This window comes from Hibiscus syriacus, unplaced genomic scaffold (assembly GCF_006381635.1).
Source record: "Hibiscus syriacus cultivar Baekdansim isolate YM2019G1 unplaced genomic scaffold, ASM638163v2 tig00109971_pilon, whole genome shotgun sequence".
Taxonomy (NCBI): Eukaryota; Viridiplantae; Streptophyta; class Magnoliopsida; order Malvales; family Malvaceae; genus Hibiscus; species Hibiscus syriacus.
Window position 1 is genome coordinate 774,647 of NW_024062542.1, and position 24,456 is coordinate 799,102.

Sequence of the window (24,456 nt, forward strand, 5' to 3'; positions counted from 1 at the left end):
TGAATATCAAATAATTTATTTAGTTTGCTAAGAATTTGAGTTGAATTAAATCTATTTAATTTAAACATTAACTTAATTAATCTTAAATAGTGGACAATCTATTTCGTAAATGACCTTAATTAGCACAAAGAATGAATTATAACAGCACACATGGGAGAGGGAGAGCCTCTTCTATAATATAATCATTAGGCTTTGGAATTAGGGATGTAAAATTGGGTAATCGTTCAGGTTTCAGTCGGATCTTGTTAGGTCGAGTAAAACGGATATAGGTTAAGTCAGGTAAATTTGATGCTTCGAGTCGGATAAGGTCGGGTCCAGGTCAAATCAGGTCGGGTCATTTTTAGGTTGATTTAACACTAGGTACAGTCCGGGTTTAGGTCGGTTTACTTTCAGTTCGGATCGATGATAGTTCAGGTCCGGAGCAGTTAAAAAGTAGGTTAATTCTGGTTCGGATGGACTTTAGGCGGATCTCGTTCAGATCGGGTCACATCATTGGCAGATAAAATTCAGTTTGGATCTCTATCAGATACAGATTGAGTTTAAATCGGGTTATTTTTTATTTTTGGATTAATTATTTTCGTATTTCGCGAACGTTGAATTGCAATTTGTAATTGTATATGATTATAGTAAATTACTAAGAATATAAATAATCATAGTTCAATTTTATGAAAAATATAAATTTAAGAACTAAATTGAATAAATATGAAATTACAAATTTAAATTTAAATAAATTAAACACATCACATTGATGAGGGATCAAATCGAAATAATTTTAAATTGTGAGGTTGAAATTAATACAAAAAAGTACTAAATTATACCCATTTAAAAAGTTATGGGCTAATTAAAAAATATAAATAAGTAATAAGTATGGGCCAATTTCAAATGCAAATATAATTTTAAGGACTAAATTGAACAAATATGAAATTACAAATAAAAATTTAAATAAATTAAACAACACATATTGATGAGGGATCAAATCGAAATAATTTTAAATTGTGATGTTTAAATTAATACAAAAAAAGTATTAAATTATATCGATTTAAAAAGTTATGGGCCAATTAAAAAATATAAATAAGTAATAAGTATGAGCCAATTTCATATTCAAATATAATTTTAAGACTAAATTGAACAAATATGAAATTACAAATAAAATTTAAACAAATTAAACAACACACATTGATGAGGGATCAAATCAAAATAATTTTAAATTGTGAGTTTTAAATTAATACAAAAAAGTACTAAATTATACCCATTTAAAAAGTTATGGGTCAATTTAAAAATATAAATAAGTAAAAAGTATGGGCCAATTTCAGATGCTAATATAATTTTAAGGACTAAATTGAACAAATATAAAATTACAAATAAAAATTTAAATAAATTAAACAACAAAAAGGGATCAAATTGAAATGATTGTAAAATGTGAAAAAAATATGTAAAATTGACTAAATTGCATTCATTTTAAAAGTTTAGAAAAAAATTAAAACAACTATAATATATATATATATATATATATATATAATATAAACTATATAGTTTATATATAAAGTATATATATTATATATATAAACTATATAGTTTATATTTATATTATTATATACTATATAAACTATATATATATATATTATAAACTATATATACCATGTATAAACTATAATACCATATAGTTTATATATGAACTATTGAACTATATATAAACTACATAGTTTATTAATATAAATTATATAGTTTATATATAAATTATATATGAATTATATATAAACTATACAATTTATATTTATATATTATGTATAATTATAAATAATATATATTGTATAAATTATATAATTTATTAATATAAACTATATAGTTTATATATGTGGTTTAAGGTTTAGGGTTTATGATTTAAGGTTAATTTATGAAATAATATATAAACTATATAGTTTATAGATAGTAGTATTTAAACTATACATAAATAATATATATTAACTTATACTATATGTAAACTATATATACTATATAGTTTACATATGAACTATATGTATAAACTATGTAAACTATATAGTTTACATATGACCTATCTATATAGTTTATTAGTGAACTATATAAACTATTTATATAGTATATACTATATATATAAACTATAGTTTATATTTATATACTACATACTATAGTTGATGTAACACTCCCAACTCGTACCCGACCCGGATACGAATCCGAGGTGTCACGTTGACTATTCAAAACTTTTACACTATTAAAAATCATGAAAAATTCAAACTTTCATTAAATAAAATTAGTTAATTTGCACAAGTTTGACCAAAATAATACAAAATCGATCAGATAATATGTAATTCACAACTTGTCTACATGCCAACATACTAATTACAACAAAAGACATACTTTGTAAATTACTTCTGATTTGATCTTCAAGTGGATGTATATTGTTTTGCAGACCCTAGGTCTAATCCTCATGCTTCTCAGTACCTACGTGTAAAACGCTTACACGCTAAGTCACAGACTTAGTGGGGCATATAATAAAATAATGTATTTCTTAAAGTATGAACATACAATCTAATCATTCCATATGCAATCACAATTATCATATCACTATTTAATAATGTCACATATGTTCCATCATTAATAATAAAATAACATAAACTCTTTTTATATCTTTTATGTGCCCATATACAATATTAAGAACTTAAGGTATGCGAGTACATTGAGGTTGTGCACATATGCTGTCACCACAGCTCGTATAAGGGTCCACTGAATGTCATATAAAATTTGTCCCAAAGGACCTTATGTATGTCCCGAAGGACCTCGTATATGTCCCGAAGGACTTCATATAACCATCGACTCTTGGCATGCCAACTATACTTATAGCTCTCATATCACATAACATGGGCTTGAATATTTATATGTTCCATATATCCGTTCAATCACTAATTCATCACATATTCATGTACTCATGTCATTTCTCTTACAATCACGTACGTCTTATTTCATACCATATATCACATGTATATATGATACTCAATTTTATATCATATAGCTTATGTTATTTGATTATGTTCACATGAATTATATAACATGAATCCAAGCATATAAACATATAACACTTATGCATGTGCTTATAATGATCATAATATATCTATATTCATAACTATTGAACCATGAAATTTAAACATAGAAAATAGACTTATCACAAGTCGTATTCCATAGAACTACATTTATACTATATCATGCACTCACCTTAGCCTCACTTAATCCCAATCAACTTTTATGACTTTATCATTCTTAATCGATCCTAACTCTTCGGTCGTTCCTAAACTTGTTTATGCTAGATATCTACACAATCATACAATTGATATGCATATCAGAATTCTAAGTATCATAAATCGATCCTTAATAAATTAAGCTAAAAGAGAGGCTTAATACAATTTTCCACTTTGAGTAATATTAGTACCCTATGCATGGTACCGATACTTCTCTAGCTTTGGTATCGATACCAAGCCTGGGTATCGATACCCATTTTCGATTCTGTAATCCTTATTTCAAAATGGTATCGATACATGCCTTATGGTATCGGTACCCTTGGTATCGATACTACCCCTTTAGGTATCGATACCCCTTTAATAACTTGTCAAATTTTGGCCTATGGTATCGATACCGATTCATGGAGTATCGATACCCTCTCTTAAATTTTGAACCCTTTTTTTCTCTTTGAAGGATTGGTACTGGATGAACAATACTGATACCCCATGCCTAAAATTCATCTTTTTAGCTCGAAAATTCACCCATACTTATATATACCTTCCATTTTTAACTCCTTTCATACTACTAAACTTAACTCAACTTACTTAACCTATTTATATTCATATAACACATCCTCATCTTCAAAATCTCATCCTATATCTTGAAACCAAGAATCCTACCAATTTTCTAATATGTTCTAAATTCAATTTTAATACTTTATACTTCTTAATTTATCTGATGACAAGTCAATTCTAGTCTCAAAATCTAATTATTACCTCTCTCCCAATATTTCATTTAGAGACCCCTTATCTTTAATCCTTCATTACTCCTTCATCTTATAGTTTTAAAACAACTTAAGATTTCCTTAAGCTTAAGTATCATCTAAGGATCATAAACCAAACTTAAATTCAACGAATAATCAACTCACAAGAAAACTCACATTTTCTATGGTAGCTCACAGCTGGAAGAAGAAGAAGAAGAAGAAGAAGAAGAAGAAGAAGAAGAAGAAGAAGAAGTTCTCTCGATATTTCCTTTCCCTTTCCTTTCAAATCTCCACGTGTATATAGCATCGCCATATCAAATTTTTAATTCATTCATTGGTCAAATGACCATTTTTTTCTTCCAATAATTATTTTTTTCTATTCAATCCTACACAAAATTTTCCATATAAGTCCCTAAACTTTTCAATTTATCTACTTTAATCACTAAATTCTGAAGTTTTACAATTTGGTCACTAACCCGATGTTTAGGATGTTACAAGTCTCCCCTTAAGAAAATTCATCCTCGAATTTTCATTGTATAAAGAGATGGGGGTATTGATTCCTCATGTCCTCTTCACATTCCCACATTGCTTCCTCTACCTTGTGATACCTCCATAACACCTTGACCAATGGAATATTTTTATTCCGTAACTGTTTTACCTCATGAGCCAATATTTGTACCGGTTCTTCCTCATAAGTCAGGTTAGGCTAAACTTCTATCTCTTCTGGTGTGACAATATGTGAAGGATCATACCTATATTTTCGAAGCATGTATACATGGAAAACGTTATGAATCTTCTCCATTTCTGGTGGCAAGGCCAATTGGTATGCCACTGGTCTTACTCTCTTAACGATCTCATAAGGTCTAATAAATCGGGGGCTAAGCTTTCATTTTCGTCCAAATATTAACACTTTCTTCCAAGGAGATACTTTTAGGAACATTTTATCTCTACTTTGAAACTCAATCTCTTTCCTTTTAGAAACACTTTATCTCCAATTTAAAACTCAATCTTTTTCCTTTTAAGATCAATATACGATTTCTGTGTATCAGCTGCAGCTTTCATATTATTCTGAATCACTTGAACTTTCTCTTCTACTTCCTGAATCAATTCATGACCAAAAACTTCTCAATCCTTAAGATTGTACCAATTTAAGGCGTACGACACTTTCTTTCATATAAAGCCTCATAGGGAGCCATTTTGATGTTTGACTGGTAGTTATTGTTGTAAGAGAATTCAGTAAGTGGCAAGTATTTTTCCCAAGATCCTTTAAACTCAATCACATAGGCTCTTAACATGTCATCCAGAATTTGGATAGTCCTATCAGACTGTCCATCCGTCTGGGGATGAAATGCAGTGCTAAATTTCAGTCGAGTCCCTAATGCTACATGCAAAGTCTTCCAAAATCTCGATGTAAATCTAGGATCCCGATCTGAAATAATCGAAACTGGTACACCGTGCAATCGAATAATCTCCATGATGTACATTTCAATATACTTATCCATAAAGAAATCAGTTCTTACAGGAATGAAATGAGTTGATTTAGTCAATTGATCAACGATCACCCAAATTGAATCTCTTTTATTCGGAGTCAAGGGCAACCCAGTCATAAAATTCATCGCCATATTCTCTCATTTCCATTAAGGAATAGACATTGGTTGCAATAGTCCTGACGGAACCTGATGCTCAGTTTTGACTTGCTGGCAAGTTAAACACTTGGATACAAATTCCGTAATATTTTTCTTCATTCCCGGCCACCAATATTGACTCTTGAGATCCATATACATTTTGTTTTCACCTGGGTGCATCATCAATGGACTACATTGAGCTTCTGTTAACAATTTATTCTTTAATTCAAACATTTTTCATCTTTGTTTTGAAATTATTTGATTCGATCCAACCATGTTGGTTTAAGCTTCAATCCTAAACATATTACTCCATCTTTGTCCAATGACAATCTGGCATCTAGAGCTTCTAAGACTGCAAACGTCTTTCGACTTAAGGCATATTCTATCATAATTTCTTTTCCATGATGGAAATTGATTATCACATCATGATCTTTTAGAAATTCCACCTATCTTTTATGCCTTAAATTCAACTCTTTCTGGGTCATCAGATACTTTAAACTCTTATGATCTGTGTATAAGTAACAACGTTCACCATATAAGTAGTGACGCCAAATCTTAAGAGCAAACACTACTGTAGCCAATTCCAGGTCATGCGTTGGATAGTTCTTTTCATGTGGTTTCAATTGTCTAGACGCATAGGTCACCATTTTGCCTTCTTGCATCAATGTACATCCCAAGTCGTTATGGGACATGTCATTGTAAACCACATAGTTCTTACCAGACTCAGGTTGTACTAAAACTGGAGCTTTTGTCAAACTTTTCTTCAACGCTTCAAAACTTTCTTGACATTCAGAAGTCCAAGTGAATTTTTCATCTTTACTCATCAACTTAGTCATAGGTAAAGCTATCATCGAAAAGTCCTTCACGAACCTTCGATAATAACCTGCAAGCTATAGAAAACTTCAAACTTTCGATACATTCTTTGGAACTTCCCATTCTAAAATGGCTTTTATCTTTTAAGGATCAACCTGAATTCCTTATGCAGAAATCACATGTCCAAGGAATGTCACTTCATTCAACCAAAATTCACACTTAGATAGTTTAGCATATAACTTATTATCTCATAGAATCTGCAAAATTATCTTTAGTTGTGCACTATGCTCTTCATTCGACTTCGAATACACAAATATATCATCAATGAAAACAATTACGAACTGGTCCGAGTAAGGTTGAAATATTCTATTCATCAAGTCCATAAAAGCAGTCAGTGCATTCGTAACTCTAAACGACATAACAATGAACTCGTAGTAACTATACCTCGTTCTAAAAGCCATTTTCGGAATATTTTTCTCTTGAATCTTCAACTGATGATATCCAGACCGTAAATCAATTTTAGAGAAAACTGATGCTCCCTTCAACTGATCAAACAAATTGTCAATTCTAGGGAGGGGATACTTATTTTTTATAGTCACCTTGTTGAGATGTTATAATCAATGCAGAGATGCATCAAACTATCATTATTTTTAAAGAACAACACTGGAGCTCCCCAAGGCGACACACTTGGTCTTATAAATCCCTTATCCAACAATTCTTGTAATTGAATCTTTAACTCTTGCAATTCTTTTGGAGCCATTTTGTATGGTGCAATTGCAATAGATATTGTTCCAGGCATGACTTCTATCTAGAATTCAACCTCTTTATCTGGAGGTAGACCTGGCGACTCTACAGGAAATACATTGGGGAACTCTCTGACCATGTAAATCTCTTCTAAGCCTTTCTCCTTGGTTTTAGTATCCATCACATTAGCAATAAAACCCTGACATCCTTGTAACAATAACTTCTTGGCTGACATCATTGATATTATGTTTGCCAATGAATTCTATCTTTCACTGATCACTATAACTTCCAATCCTTCTGAACTAATCAACATTACTCTTTTCAGTCTACAATCGACGTTAGCATGAAAATGATATAACCAGACCATTCGAGTAACACTTCAAATTCTTCAAAGGGTAATTCTATCAGATTAGCAGGGAATTCAATATCCTGAATCTGTATGGGACACCCTCGAAACACTCTATTTACCCGAGCATTGTGCCCTAATGGATTTGTTACTATCACATTACTACTAGTGGCTTCTAACTGAATTCCTAATTCTCTCACCAATTTACTATTAATATATGAATATGTTGAGTCCAGATCAATCAATACCATTAAACATTTATCATACGATAGGAAAGTACCTGTAATTATCTCTGGATCATCACGCTCTTCATTGGTCTTGATATTATACACTCGGGCAGTTGAGCGTACTTCTTGTTGAGTAGAAGATTCCGACTGATTTATTCCTCTACCTCTACCATGTCCTCTCTGAGATATAGAAACAGATCGCTCCAATTGTGTAGGGTCTCCGGCCCTCATTGGATAATCCCGCATGAAATATCCAGTTTCCCCACATCGAAAACAAGCTCCAGAGATAACTCGACGTATTCCAGTATGGATTCTTCCATAGAGTTGACATTGTCTAGATTAATCCTAATTTTCTCTCCCAGCACCAAACCCTACTGATTGAGTATGTCAAGCTCTCATCTGATTTGATCTTCTAGTAAAGGATGCCACTGACTCAGACCTCGCCTGAGATCGAAAACCAGAATCTCTACATCTCTTAGGTGGTGCAGAACTTGATGAAGTCTCAGCTCTTTTAGACATTTGGGCTCTTTGATCTCCAAAACTTTCATTCTGAGCTCTTTCTAGAGCTTTAGGATGATTAAATACTTCTTGGAATGAGGGCAGATTCAACACAATCAACATCTATTTCAATCGAGGATGTAAGCCCTCAACAAACCATTCACAAGAATCCTTCTCTGTCAAAATAAGTTCGGTAGCAAAACGACATAACTTGTTGAACTCACACTCATATTCACACATAGTGTGATTCCAATGATTTAGATTCATAAACTCTTGCTTCATCTGCCGGATAAATTGATCTCCTATATACTTGTGCTTGAATTCCTCTAAAAACAAGGACCATGTCACTTGATCACTAGTCATCCTCATGGTGACATTCGTCCACCGAATTCTCACTTGCCCACGGAGCAAGGAGACCACTCCATCTAGCTTCTCCACATCAGAACAGTGGAGTCCATCTAACATTATCTTCACATCATTGAGCCAAAGGTCCGCAGCAACAGGACCTTTCTCGGCTTCACCTTTGAACTCATAAGCTCCTAATGCCTTTAACTCATTTGCTACATTAATTCTCTAAGTTAAGGGAGCAGGAGGTTGGAAACGCGTCAGGATAGCGTCCAACGTCCTGAAGAAATCATTTTGATCTTGTACAGTCACTCCAGAAGGTGATTGTTCTTCACCTTACCTGGCAAGGGCAGGTGAATCACTACTCTCAGCTGGCCTATCATCTCCCGTTTCACTTAGGGAGCTATCAATTCAAAACATCTAATAAGATATAACCATATAACTCTATTAGAAAAACAATATACTAATTACTCTTATCAGATCAGAAGTTCTCACTAATATTTTGGTATGTATACATTTAAAGACACTCTGTACTTCGGTTTATGCCTAGAATCGGTTAAACCATAGCTTTGATACCATTAAATGTAACACCCCCAACCCGTACCCGACCCAGATACGAATCCTAGGTGTCACGTTGACAATTCAAAACTTTTACACTATTAAAAATCATGGAAAATTTAAACTTTCATTAAAATAAAATTAGTTAATTTACATAAGTTTGACCAAAATAATACAAAATCGATCAGAGTACATGTAATTTACAACTTGTCTACATTCTAACATACTAATTATAACAAAAGATATACTTTGTAAATTACTTCTAATCTTCGAGTGGATGTATATTGTTCTGCAGATCCTAGGTCTAATCCTCATGCTTCTCAGTACCTACGTGTAAAACGCTTACACGCTAAGTCACAGACTTAGTGAGGCATATAATAAAATAATGTATTTCTTAAAGTATGAACATACAATCTAATCATTCCATATGCAATCACAATTATCATATCACTATTTAATCATGTCACATATGTTCCATCATTAATAATAATAACATAGTATCTTATAATAACATAAACTCTTTTTACATCTTTTATGTGCACATGTACATTATTAAGAACTTAAGGTATGCGAGTACATTGAGGTTGTGCACATATGCTGTCACCACAACTCATATAAGGGTCCACTGAATGTCATATAAAATTTGTCCCAAAGGACCTCATGTATATCCCGAAGGACATCGTATATGTCCCGAAGGACCTCGTATATATCCCGAAGGACTTCATATAACCCTCGACTTTTGGCATGCCAACTATACCTATTTCTCTCATATCACATAACATGGTCTTGAATATTTATATGTTCCATATATCCATACAATCACTAATTTATCACATTTTCATGTACTCATGACATTTCTATTACAATCACGTATGTCTTATTTCATACCATATATCACATATACATATGATCCTCAATTTTATATCATATAGCTTATGTTATTTGATTATGTTCACATGAATTATATAACATGTATCCAAGCATATAAACATATAACACTTATGCATGTGCTTATAATGATCATAATATATGTATGTTCATAACTATTGAACCATGAAATTTAAACATAGAAAATAGACTTATCACAAGTCTTATTTCCATAAAACTACATTTATACTATATCATGCACTCACCTTAGCCTCACTTAATCCCAATCAACTTCTATGACTTTATTATTCTTAATCGATCCTAACTCTTCGGTCGTTCCTGAACTTGTTTATGCTCAATATCTACACAATCATACAATTGATATGCATATCAGAATTCTAAGTATCATAAATCGATCCATAATAAATTAAGCTAAAAGAAAGGCTTAATACAATTTTCCACTTTGAGTAGTATTAGTACCCTATGCATGGTACCGATACTTCCCTGGCTTTGGTATCAATACCAAGCCTAGGTATCGATACCCATTTTCGATTCTGTAATCCTTATTTCAAAATGGTATCGATACATGCCTTATGGAATCGATACCCTTGGTATCGATACTACCCCTTTAGGTATCGATACCCCTTGAATAACTTGTCAAATTTTGGCCTATGGTATCGATACTGATTCATGGAGTTTCGATAATCTCTCTCAAATTTTGAACTTTTTTTTCTCTTTGAAGTATCGGTACTGGATGAACACTACTGATACCCCATGCCTAGAATTCATCTTTTTAGCTCAAAAATTCACCCATACTTACATATACCTTCCATTTTTAACTTTTTTCATACTACTAAACTTAACTCAACTTACTTAACCTATCTTATATTCATATAACACATCATCATCATCAAAATCTCATCCTATATCTTGAAACCAAGAATCCTACCAATTTTCCAATATGCTCTAAATTCAATTTTAACTCTTTATACTTCTTAATTTATCAGATAACAATTCAATTCTAATCTCAAAATCTAATTACTACCTCTCTCCCAAGATTTCATTTAAAGACCCCTTATCTTTAATCCTTCCTAACTCATTCATCTTATAGTTTTAAGACAACTTAAGCTTTCCTTAAGCTTAAGTATCATCTAAGGATCATAAACCAAACTTAAATTCAACAAATAATCAACTCACCTTTGCTATGGTAGCTCACGGCTGAAAAAGAAGAAAAAGAAGAAGAAGAGCTCTCTGGATATTTCCTTTCCCTTTTCTTTTCAAATCTCCACGTGTATATATCCTCACCATATCAGATTTTTAATTCATTTATTGGTCAAATGACCATTTTTCCCTTCTAATCATCTTTCTTTGCTATTCAATCCTACACAAAATTTTCCATATAAGTCCCTGAACTTTTTAATTTATCTACTTTAGTAACTAATTTATGAAGTTTTACAATTTGGTCATTAACTCAGTGTTTAGGATGTTACAGTTGATATTTATATACTATATATTATATATATAAACTATGTAGTATATATAAATTATATAGTTGATATATGAATTATAGTTTACATATGAACTATATATAAACTATAGTAAAACTATATAGTTTATATACGAACTATAGTTTACATATAAACTATAGTTGATATTTATATATGAGCTATCGTTTACATATGAACAATATATATAAACTATATAGTTTACATATGAACTATATATATAGTTTATTAGTGAACTATATAAACTATTTATATAATATATACTACATATATAAACTATAGTTTATATTTATATACTACATACTATAGTTTATATAAATATAAACTATATATACTATATAGTATAATTTACATATGAACTATATATAAAAACTATATAAACTATAGTTTATATATAAACTATATACTATAGTTGATATTTATATATAAACTATATAAATTATATAGTTGATATATGAACTATAGTTTACATATGATAAGAACTATAGTTAAACTATAGTTAAACTATATAGTTTATATACGAACTATAGTCTACATATAAACTATAGTTGATATTTACATATGAACTATAGTTTACATATGAACTATATATATAAACTATATAGTTTACATATGAACTATATATATAGTTTATTAGTGAACTATATAAACTATTTATATAGTATATACTATATATATAAACTATAGTTTATATTTATATACTACATACTAGTTTATATTTATACTATATATTATATATATAAAATGTATATACTTTACAAATGAACTATACATAAAAACCATATAAACTATATAAATAATTTATATTTATATATTATATAATATAATTTATACTTATATAATTTATACTATATAAATTCAAAATATATATTATATGTATGAATACTATATAGTTGAATACATTAATTAATAACGATTTATATAGTATACTACATATAGTTTATATATATATAGTTTACATATGAACTATATATAAAAACTATATATATAAAGTATATGGTATATACAAACTATTTATTATATAGTTCATTAGTATATATAAACTATACATTATATAGTTCATTAGTATATATAAACTATATGGTATATATAAACTATACATTATATATATAGTTCATTAGTATATATAAACTATATAGTATATATAAACTATATTTATATAGTTCATTAGTATATATAACCTATATATTAATTTATTAATATGAACATATATTTAATTGAAAGAATTAGAAAATATATAAGGATTAAATTGAACAAATTTTAAATATGAAGCTTAAATTAATAAATTGTAACATTAAATTTGGACTAAATTGAAGAAATTTGAAATATGAAGCTTAAATTAATATATCGCTTCATTAAATTTGGACTAAATTGAACAAATTTAAAACTAGGAGACAACGCTATAATGCTAAATGAAGTTAAAAAAACACAAGGGTCAAAACCCAAACAAACCCGTATATAAGGCAAAATGTTTCATTTTCCGGCCATTTTCCTTTCTTTTTCTCAGTTTTTTATTTCTCTCTCTCTAACTCTTCAATTCTCTTAAAATCCTCTGCCTTCTCTCTAGAAAATAATCCATGTTCACAACTTGTTCATCCCAAAAAACCTCCTTTGATCTTCAGAAACACCAAAACCCAAACCATTTCATGTTTTTTTCGATCAAACACCCAAAAATTCATCTCGTGTTCATCCTAATTCTTCCCCAAACCATTATTTGATCTTCATAAACACCAAAACCTAAACTCATTCCTATTTTTTCGATCTAACACCCAAAAGTTCATCCATTTTTCATCTGTGTTCTTCCCCAAACCCTTACAAACACCCAAAACTTAAAACCAACTTAGATCGATCAAACACCAAACCCAAATATCAGTTCATCCCTGTTCATCCTGAAACCCTTCTTTGATCCTTACAAACACTGAAAATCGAAACCCAAAATGTTTGTTTATATCAAACCCACCACTGTTCATCTTCTCTAACCCCTAACCTTAACCCGAACCCAAACCCAAACCCAAACTCAAACCCGAACCTTAAACCAAATCCTAAACTCGAACCCGAACCCGAACCTGAATCTGAACCTAAATCTAAACCTGAACCCAAACCTAAATACAAACTATTCAAAACCTTTATTTTTTCTATGGTTTCATGGATAGTTTATCTTACGAGTTAAATTATACAGGTATTTCTCATTCCCTTTTTTCATTTTATTATTTTTATTTTAATATTTGAACTAATATGTTCTTTATTTGTTTTGTATGAGAAAACCCAACAGATCAGAATGAAGAACATTTTGAAAGAGGTAAACTACCTATTCCTTTTTTGTGTATTCTTTATATATATATATATATATGTATAAAGTTGTTAATGTAAATGATATACTATCAAAAGCAGTTAATGTAAACTAACCCTGCTTTTTTTTACAAGGTGATGGAAATGATATACTGTCAGAAGCAGTTGATATCAATAAATCATATAAGAGGAAGGCTAAATGTTCATCCGAGTTCTGCAAAAGAACTTGTCCTGTTTGGGAGCATTACACCTTCATCAAATCTGTCGATGATTATGTTTATGCCGAGTGTAAGTATTGCAAAAATAAAAGGTATAAAGCTGATTCTTATATTGGTACATCTAACCCTAGAAGACATACTAAGAAATGCCAATCTTATAAGGAATATCTTGCTGAAAATCCTGCTTTGGTAAGTTTTTTTTATTAAAACAAGTATTGTGAATTGTTTGCTGAGGCTATTCTATGTCATGGTTATGCATATAGTATTGTTGAGCATGACAAACTTAAGGATTTGCATCATTACCTTACTTTCTCTGTTAAGGATATATCTAAGTATATTGTTACTAAGTATTGCATGTTAGAGCATGAAAAGCATAAGAAATTGATACTTGATTCAATGCATACTGTTTCAGGTCATGTTTGTTTTACATGTGATGGTTGGTCTGCCTGTACTTCACGTTCTTATTTTGCTCTTACTGCTCATTATGTTGATAATAACTGGAACCTTCAGTCTAAAATACTTAATTTTCGTCGTTTTGCTCCTCATCATGATGGTGAGTCAATATTTAAGTTTGTTAAAAAGATGATATGGGAGTGGGGTCTTGGAAAAAAATTTTACCATTACACTTGATAATGCTTCTGCAAATGATAAAATGGCCAAGAGATTGAAAGATGATTTGAATGTCATTTCTCCTCTTCCCTACAATGGTAAGTACTTCCATATAAGGTGTGTTGCCCACATTTTGAACTTGATAGTTCAAAAATGTTTGAAAGTAATTGGTTCTTCTATTATTAAACTGCGTGAGATTGTTAAGTTTATTGATTCTTCTTATTCTCGACTTTGTGCATTTGAATTAGCTGTTAAAGATTGTGATTCTTCTTTCTCTAGTAAGTTAGTATTGGATGTTCCTACTAGATGGAATTCTACTTACTTAATGGTTCTTAGGGTACTTGAGGCTAGATTAGCAATTAACTTGTTTGTTAATATGGAAAATGAGTTGGATTTCATTACTGATCATGAGTGGGAAATTTTCAAACAATCTGTGATTTTCTTGAGCCTTTTTATGAAATTACTACTATGTTCTCTGGTTCTAAGTATCTCACTTCTAACTTGTATTTGGCTAACATTGTTGCAATTGAAAAATTATTGTGTAATGCTCATAATGATCCCTGTGAAGGTATTTCTGCAATGGCTAAACCCATGTTTGAACTATATGAGAAATATTGGTCTGATCGCTCAATGATTCTATCTTTTGATATTTTATTTGATCCTCAATATAAATTACAACTTTTGAAAGAGTTGTACAATGTTCTTTATGTTGAGGATGAGGTTTAAAGAATGGTAAGTCTCATTTATAATGAGTTTCTTGAGTTATATGTATTTTATTCAAAAAATGCACCTTGTGGTTCTTCTTATTCTTATTATGTCCAAAGTAATACATCCTTAGGTAGAAGTGACTCAAGTTCCAATCGGCCTCGAACATTTAGAAAATCAGATCTATTTCAGGTTAGTTATTACAATTTTAAGTTGAATTTTATCTTATTTATTTCCTATTTTCATTTACTAATTTTTTTCTTTTATTTTTCAGACTTTTGATGCCAATTTAGCTGCTTCAAGGAGTGGACAATCTGATGTTGATTCTTACACCAGTTTTCCTCTTGTCCCTCATACTGGAGAAGCTGACTTTGATATTTTGGATTATTGGAAAAATTAAAGTATTTCATATCTGGTACTTTCTCGCATGGCGAGAGATATATTGGTTATTCCAATTACTTCAGTTGCATCTGAATCGTCCTTTAGTATAGGGATCGAATTTTGAACAAATTAAGAGCTAAACTCTTACCTAAAAATGTTGAGATTTTTGTAACAAACCGTAATTGGTTGTATGGTTTTGAGTCGGAGGATAAGGATGAAGAATACCTTATTGTGGTTAATGAGTCTTCTATGTAAAGGTAATCCAAATTGTTTTTTTTATGTTAATGTCATTAATATTTCAAATTGTTTATTAATTATTTTAATTTTTCTTTTAAATTTTTAGGGTGTTTAATGGTCTTTGAAACCATTGGGATTGGAGATTTTGTCTTCTTTATTCCCTTCAAAGGTAACTTATATTTTATATTTATTATGTTTATTTAATAAAATTTTCAAATAGTTAATTAATAATTCTTTTTTTTATAGGGTGCCTTACAAGAAGCAATACTTGGTGCTTGATTCTGCTTGATTATGTTTGATATTGTTTGCTTCTACTTGATATTTGTAAGGGTTTGGTAAAGTCAAAAATGTTTGACACTGTTGGCCATCGAATTCCCTTTGACTTTACCATTGATTGTATGCTTTCTTAATGCATGATGCTTGCTGAATTGATGCAATGATGCTTGTTGAATTGCTTCTATATAATTTTTGTTTTAGTATTTGTAATGTTATTCAAGTTTCAAATATTTAATAAGTTCGTCATTTCAACTAATATATTTTTATTTTAAAATTTCAAGTTAAGTTATACTTAAATTATTAATCAATTCTCACATTAAAAGTAAATTAGATTTATGAATATTTTAACTCAATTTATATAATTTAATAAAATTATGTTCAATAAGACAATATTTAAATTTAATTTAGTGATTATAAATAAAATTTATAATATAAGAATTATAAATAATATAAAGAATTGGAGTTAATATAAAAACTAAATTTATAGTATTCAAATTATAATTAATCTAAAAACTAAATTTCAAAAAGTAATCATATTAATTTAATTATCATAAGTTTATTATAAATTTAAAATAACATAATTATATTAATTGTAACTTATTACTTATAAGTCAGGATAATATCATATCACTTTAATAACATGTCGGATCATTTACAGGTTGAGTCAATTACAGGTCAGGTTGAAAACAAGTCGGGTAATACCAGTTATTTACCATATCAATCTCGGGTTCGGGTTCATATCAGTCGGATATAGTTTGGGTTCGAGTATCATATTGTCTGTTCAATTCGGGTTCAGGTAGTTCTCAGGTCGGGTTCAGATCCACAGTTTCCAGGTCTAACTCGGGTTCAGGTCGACACTAGTTCTGACTCGAGTCAGTTTCGGATCATCACAGCGCATGTCAAAAACAATTTTGACTCGAATCGATTTCAGTCAATTTTACAGGTCGATCAGCTTTTTACACCCCTAATTGGAATAACGATATTTTTCGAGTGTAAAGTGGTGCATTGTTTGAAACCTAAAATTTTTAAAAGTAGTTGGTCCAACAAAAGGAAATAATCAATTCAATTAAAAAAAGATTAATATGTAAATTGGCTTTCAAAATGTGTTTTTCTTCACATTAGTTGATATTAGGCAAAAAGAATCAAAACCAGATATTTGAATACAATTTGTATTCCATAATATGATTATTCAATACATTTATCTTGCAATTAATTTGCTTCATGGAAATACATTTGAATGTTTATGATTTTTTTAAATAAAAAATTCCGTCACTTCAACATCTGCAATCGTGGACAAATGGCCATTTTTAAAACATTTTTAAATAAAATGGCCTAGCACAAACATTTGCATGTCTTGTATTTACGTTTACAATTCAAATTTTATTTAATTTGAAAGGATTATAGTATAAATTATTTAGTAAAGAAAAAAATAGAAAATCTCTTGTAATGCATTAAATAATAATGAAGACATTAAAAGAAGAAACGTTTCTAAGTTGATTTAGTTGGTCAAATATTAAAAGGTGATGGTTTGAATATTTATTTATGCATGCAACTTTTGTATGAAATGAGCCCAAGAGGTCATTTTCAAGTGACTGGTAAACTTAAACAAATGGTTCATACAACTAATCCATGGTAATAAGCAATTGCCACCAAACTAACCCATACATAAAATAAAAATATTAAATTCAAAGATATGGAAGAAACAAAACGAAACATTCCATTAAAAATGACATCTAACATCAAAAGAACCTAATAACCTTTATAAAAATGTCTCTATCGAACGAGACGCTTTACAAAGTAATAAAGGAGTGGTGAGCGAACCAACAATTTGACAGACTACTTCGCTACACAATTATACATGCACAAACAACCTTTTACCAAAGAGAGAATATAACAATACGTGACCACCAACAAACCAATCGAAAAATAAATGTCGTGAAGATCTTCGTGCAAACATCAACACAACCATAAAAGTATGCAAAAAGCTTACCAAAAGTCATAAGAAACGTGTCACAAGAGCATAGAAAAACATGTCAAAATAATAGACTTTTATTTATAATTGAAAAAACTTCTTAAAAAAAGGAGAAACAAAAGACAACATGAAAAAAAACAAGAAAAATAATAATCACGATACAGAACAAAATCAAAATCAAAAGAAAGAGGAAGAGGAAGATAATAGAAAAATATTAAAAGAAAACTTAGGTTAAAAAAATAGAGAAACTCAAGAAAATACACATCATCAACGAGGAATGGTAACCAATCAAATAAGACAAATGCATTTAACCCATTCAGGCAAAGCTGAATTAAACACACATTATATTCTACATAGTGATATCAATAACTTTCAAACTCAAAGAATTGGCATAAAATTGAAGCCTCGTAATCTCAGGCCTTGCTGTAGAAAGGAAGCATACTTTCCCCGTCTCCCAACCCTAAAAGAGAGACCGATATCCGGTTTTACACTGCATCGGTTTTACATCTCATTCAACTGCATTCGAATATTCGACTGACACAACTTTGTTAGTGACTAGAGTCGTCGATATCGCCTACCACCGACCTTATTGTGCCTTCGAGAGGGCTCGACTTGACGGACCACGCAACAACTTCACAAACCCGAGGAAACTTAATTTCCCATCTGTATGCCTTATCCAATCATTAAGAACAGCATGAACTGGAATGGAGGGTCCAAGACCAAGTTCCTGAAAAGTTTGAAGTACAGAAATTCGGTTTAGTATCATAACGCCGATCAGAAGTTATTGTTTAGTATCTAAAAGAATTCCAAACTCACAGAAGCAAGTTCCTCGATTACGATAGCCCTGTTTCCTTCTTTCTCAAAAAGCTCGTATGCACACCGGGCGTGTTGTTCCCAACGATCAAGTGCCTCGAGCTGATGAACACTTAATGCAGCTGCACAAAATTCTTCAAAACCCATTCTTCTGTATTGAAGTGCATTAAGCTGTCATGCAATGGAAAGATTAAATGAAAGGTACTTTAATAAGCTACTTCTCGATAACCATATAATCAACAAATGGCTACACAATAAGAATAATTATGTCCATACTGCGAAAAGAAAATCTGGAATGTGAGAATCCTTCATTGCATCTGTAGCGTTTTTCATCAAGGCCTGTTTGCAAGAAAAACAAATAATCAAAATAAGTTCATTGTCTAACAATATCTCCACCTACGATGGAAGGAGACTAACCGTCTTAATGTTCTCCAAGGTTATGCTACCATTTTTGGGCTCGAATAATGCAAATTGTGCTCTCATGTAAAAGAGTTCATCAGCAGTCAATGTCTTAGACAATGCCTGCAGGAACAAATTAATAAGATTACCAAAGGTAATAAATCGTATAAACAGGTTTCACTTAGGCATCAGATCGTAATGAATCATGCATTACCATTACAAATTACCGAGAGAATGAAGTACAAATGAGAAAAGAAAAATCGAAGTTGATTGATGAGAGCATAGTGGTCTCAAGACCAGGTACTACACAGTGGCATGGGTAAAGTGCGAGAAGAGAATTTCATCCCATCAGCATACACACCTTTAAAGCAGCCTTCCGCAAAGTTGACGATCGCATATATACCTTCATAAGCCTAAATACTAGAATATCGAGAGGGACCTTAACATCATTATGATTCTGGATCCAAGGATGACCTGTGAACAAAAGACCAAGGTCGTTACTCTAGCCTGAGGATGTGACAGCCTAATGTTATGAATTAAAATTATGCACGCACATAGGGCCTGAGCTGCTGTCATTCTTTTCCTAGGGTCCTTATTCAAAAGGTGCTTAACAAAGTCCTTAGCTTCAGAAGACAAGGAAGGCCAAGGTGCTTCAATAAAATTCGGATCAGCTTTTAGGACCGCTCGAAAAATTCCAGACTCAGTCCTTGCCCAAAATGGACGACTACCACATAAAAGAATATATGCTATCACACCTATGCTCCAAACATCAGCTTCTGTACCATAAGATCTATGAAGAACTTCGGGGGCCACATAGTATGCACTTCCCACGATGTCATTAAGCCTTTCATCTGGAAAACCATAAATATTAGAGACATAAAATAATCCCCAAAGTCGAGCAGGAGGAAGTGGAGCAAAAAGAGTAAAAACCTGGTCTGACAAAATCCGATAACCCGAAGTCTATGGCCTTGAGCTGAGAATTATCCTCCTTAGAAGCATACAGAAAGTTCTGGTCCAGAAAAATGTTATGCTTAGATCTTTCAACGCTAAAAAACACATAAAGGTCACAAGTTATTTACGGACTCGATAATCAATGACTTGAGAAATGTCCTAAGAACTGTATGACGACAATAGCATATGCTTTCCCAATTCAAGACACTCCAAAGCACCTTATCATGTAAATTTTCAGTATAGGAAATTGTAAATAATAACTCCTATTACATATCTATGTATGCTTTGTCTAGCATATGTTTGATCGCACACATTTGAGGATCACTACCTAGTAATGCATCTTTCTTTTTCCCTTTTAACTATCGAGTAAGAAAAAGGAGAATTTGCCCCACCTCTGGCTTAAGATCTCGATGCACCACACCCTGAAGATGGCAAAAAGCAACAACATTTAGTATCTGTACCATTACAGTCTTGGCATCGTCTTCTGAGTATTTTCCACCCCTACAAGTATAAAAAACCTTCAAGTTCGAGGATACAATAAAAAAATTCTCAATACTTGAGAAATTTATTACAAGAATATTCACCTTGCAAGTATTTTATCCAAAAGCTCACCTCCTTCACAAAACCTGTAAGTTCAATTATATTACTCAAAATTTTAATTAAAATAAGGTCATACAAATGAAAGTGCATGTTTCAAGCTTACTCCATTGCTATGTAGACATTATCATGATCTTCAAACGCATCATAGAACTTGACTAAATTGTTATGTCCAGTCAAGGCTTTCAGTATCTTCACCTCCCTTCTTACATCCTCAACTGCAATAGCTGTTGTCATCTGACAACGTAAATAATCATAAGAAAAAACACAAAAAAGACATTCAAAGGAGAAAAGCAATTTTTATCACGAATCATCTTACATTAGGTTTAAAGGTTCAGAGCAATGCTTTGAGATCAATTGATCACATAAAAGTTACAGTCCAATCATGTACTAAATATAGACAATGGTGTGCAATCTAACTACATCCATTTGCTTTTTTCGGCTTGGTTCCAAGTATAAGGAAAAAGACAACAAGGCATTAGTTGACTGATTCCACCTAACTCGATTTAAATTACAAGCCCTTTCAAAATTACGACCCCGAAGGCTCCAACTGAGACCATGATCATTCCAATAATCCAATTTGTTCATGACCATTGGGTAGTAGCACTTGGGCAGCTGTCAATTCTAAGTGTGGAGAAAACGATATGTCAACAAGTTTACTAGAGATTTCAACAGTTTCTTATAAAATATTCACTTCCATGAGCATCCAACCATACAACTCGATGATGCAAACTTTGCAAAGTGCACTTTTGGGGGGCAGGATATGGTTTAGACCTAAAATATTCATGTCATGCGGTAAGCTTAATATCCCAAACAATCCAGAGTTTATACCTAAAAAAATCAACATCAGATGTGGATGTGGTAAGCTTAATACATCAGATAATCTGGAATAATTAAAATCAATAAACAAACAAGTTGGCCCTTTTGTGTTGTTTTACACTGAAGAAATATAAACTTAAAGAATTGAATTTAACCCCACATTTTCTCCATTTACAAGGATTCTGAAACAGTAAAGTTTCCATGTTTTCTTCTTCTTCAATATTCTCTTCAGGTTCTATTAAAAGTCTTCATCCCTATCACCTTGAAGTAAACATTTAAGCAGCAAAGGGGTACAAAATACAACACTGGTACAGTTTTGTGCTTAACAAAAATCAAAATAGGAACCATTATAAACAAAGCAGAATGCCTATTTAAATGAAAAGGCAAAGTATCAACATTTAAGGATCAGTGATTTAAAATTTAAATACTTCAAAAAAGAAAAACCTTCGATTTGGGAATGACTTTAACAGCAACCTGCTGGCCTTTGAACTCTCCTTTCTTGAACTTAGCAGAACAAGTATACCCAAAATGCCCTCTACCAACTTCCTCTCCTATGTCCAACTTACTCCTCAGCTCCTTCGAAAACCCAAATCTTTTATCCAACTCAACTCCTTCTTCTTCCTCCTCCTCTCCTTCCACAATTCTGGCCTCATTTTGCGCTTCCTTGTTAGGCTTCCTCCGCCTCAGCACTGCCCGAATGTGATTGGCGGGAGAAAGAGGAGGAAAAGGTCGCCGGAAGAGCCGGAGAGGAGTCGAAGGGGTCTTGGGTTTCCGTTGGTGGGCGGGGCTTGGGGTGTACACAGGGAGGAAAGGGGTGGTCGGAGGGAGAAAGGGAGGAGGAGGGGATTTGGGTAATTGGGTAGGGGCAGGATGGTCATTCTGTTGGTCCTCTCTTGGTGCAAATGGGTTTGGCTTTGAAGGCTTCGAAGTGCAGACTCCCATTGTCAAAAAGGAAGAAGATCAAGAAATCATTAAGAAACTGGTTTAGAAGCTATAGTAGAAGAAGAAGAAGAAACAAGTGAGGGTAAAGATGTAAGCTTCAGATGCTTTGCTAGCCACGTGACCTGCACATGAATATGTTCTAATTTTTACTGATATGTTCCTCGAGCATTGTGCAACAGATTTTGGACCTCAAAAGTTCATTGACCTTCAATGTATATAAATGTATCCAAACTGTTGTTTTAGATTAATGTTGTGATCCCTGTAAGTTTTTTCTTGCATGCATGGAGCTTCATATTGTTTTCTTTTGCTTATCCATATAATTATATATTTTGTTTTATGGATGGAGATAACATTTTATTTTCGCAAAAATTAAAATAATTTTTACTCATGACAAGTGTCAATGGCTTGAAGTATATTAATACGAGTGTGGATATTTAATTTGTATGATTTTTAATTCATTGAGTAGTCTCGATTATCAAAAGAAGTATTATTTTTTAAAAAAAATAGAGTTTGATCAATTTTTGAGAGTTTGAATTATACTGAAACCTAAATTCTACCTTACTTAAAACCTAAATTCTACCCTAACTTAAAACCTTAAATTCTACCCCTAACTTAAAATCTTAAAAAATATTCTAAACATATATTATTTTATAATCACGTAAATTATTAAAAGAAAAATCTACGAGAATAATCATAATAGGTGACTCAACCCTATCCAACCTATGAATCTTTATTAATAAAAAAAAATCTACATTAATTCTATATTTGGATTAACGAGATTTTATTTATCTGAAGAGCAGTAAAATGCTTGTAAATCTGATACTACCCTCAATCTTTAACTAAGATTAATAAAACATCCTTATTCACAGGTTTGCCCAACCATCTAAATTTGACAGCATCTTTGTTGAAAATATTTTGTGTTTCGATATAACAAATTAAGTTTAAAAGAATTTTAAGATTTTACAAATGATTTTCTAAGTATAATCGATTTAATTAATCGAAAGTCAAATTATTACTCCAAGTCTTTCAAGTTCAAATTCAAACCTTAATAAATGTGTAAAATTGTGTTTTATACTTAATAAAGTATATTCGATGCACCATGAATTAAATTGAACATCGAATGCATTTCATGCATCTCAGGATTTTATGAAAACATCGAATGCATTTGATGCATCGATGCACCTGCCATGCATCGATGCACTCTGGCTATTTTGAAACATCGAATGCACTTGATGTATCGATGCACTCTTAGTGCACCGATGCACTAAGGGTCCAACGATCAAAATATTTGAATTTTACACTGATGCACCGATGCACCATGGGTATGCATCGATACACTGACGCTCTTAACTGCTTTAATTAATTGTTTTCACACTTAAACGGCTCTATTGACTCCACTAAGCATCCCCAACGTTCAGAATCATTTGAAGGTGTATTTAAACAAGCGTAGAAGCCATTGATCAATAACAAGAAACAACAATCAACAAGAATCAAGAGAGAATCAAAGAGAAAGCATCAAACCTTAAGTTTGAGCATTTCAGGCCTATTTTTCATTCAATATTCATTTTGCTTTCAAGAAAACTACTTGTACTCAATTGTATTCATTTTTTAGTGTTCTTTTCTTTGTTCTAGAATGTTGCAAACAATCTACCTTGTGAGGATTTCCTTGTAAGTTTGCAAATTTGTAATCTTCTCTTTGAGAAAGAGTGTTCTCAAGAATTGGGAT

At 31.4% G+C, this 24,456-nt stretch overlaps 1 protein-coding gene across 1 annotated transcript; it reads right to left on the bottom strand.

Moving 5' to 3' along the window:
* Positions 1-18,548: 18,548 nt before the first annotated feature.
* Positions 18,549-22,782, bottom strand: LOC120211221 (CDPK-related kinase 5-like). The gene is made up of 11 exons (XM_039209817.1): positions 22,233-22,782; positions 21,076-21,206; positions 20,957-20,998; positions 20,765-20,873; positions 20,352-20,430; positions 19,976-20,272; positions 19,783-19,895; positions 19,440-19,544; positions 19,299-19,361; positions 19,026-19,193; positions 18,549-18,936 (listed from the first exon to the last, which is right to left on the bottom strand). The coding sequence occupies exons 1-11, from the start codon at positions 22,728-22,730 to the stop codon at positions 18,796-18,798; spliced, it is 1,746 nt and encodes a 581-aa protein (XP_039065748.1). The 5' UTR covers positions 22,731-22,782; the 3' UTR covers positions 18,549-18,795.
* Between the last annotated feature and the right edge of the window lie 1,674 nt (positions 22,783-24,456).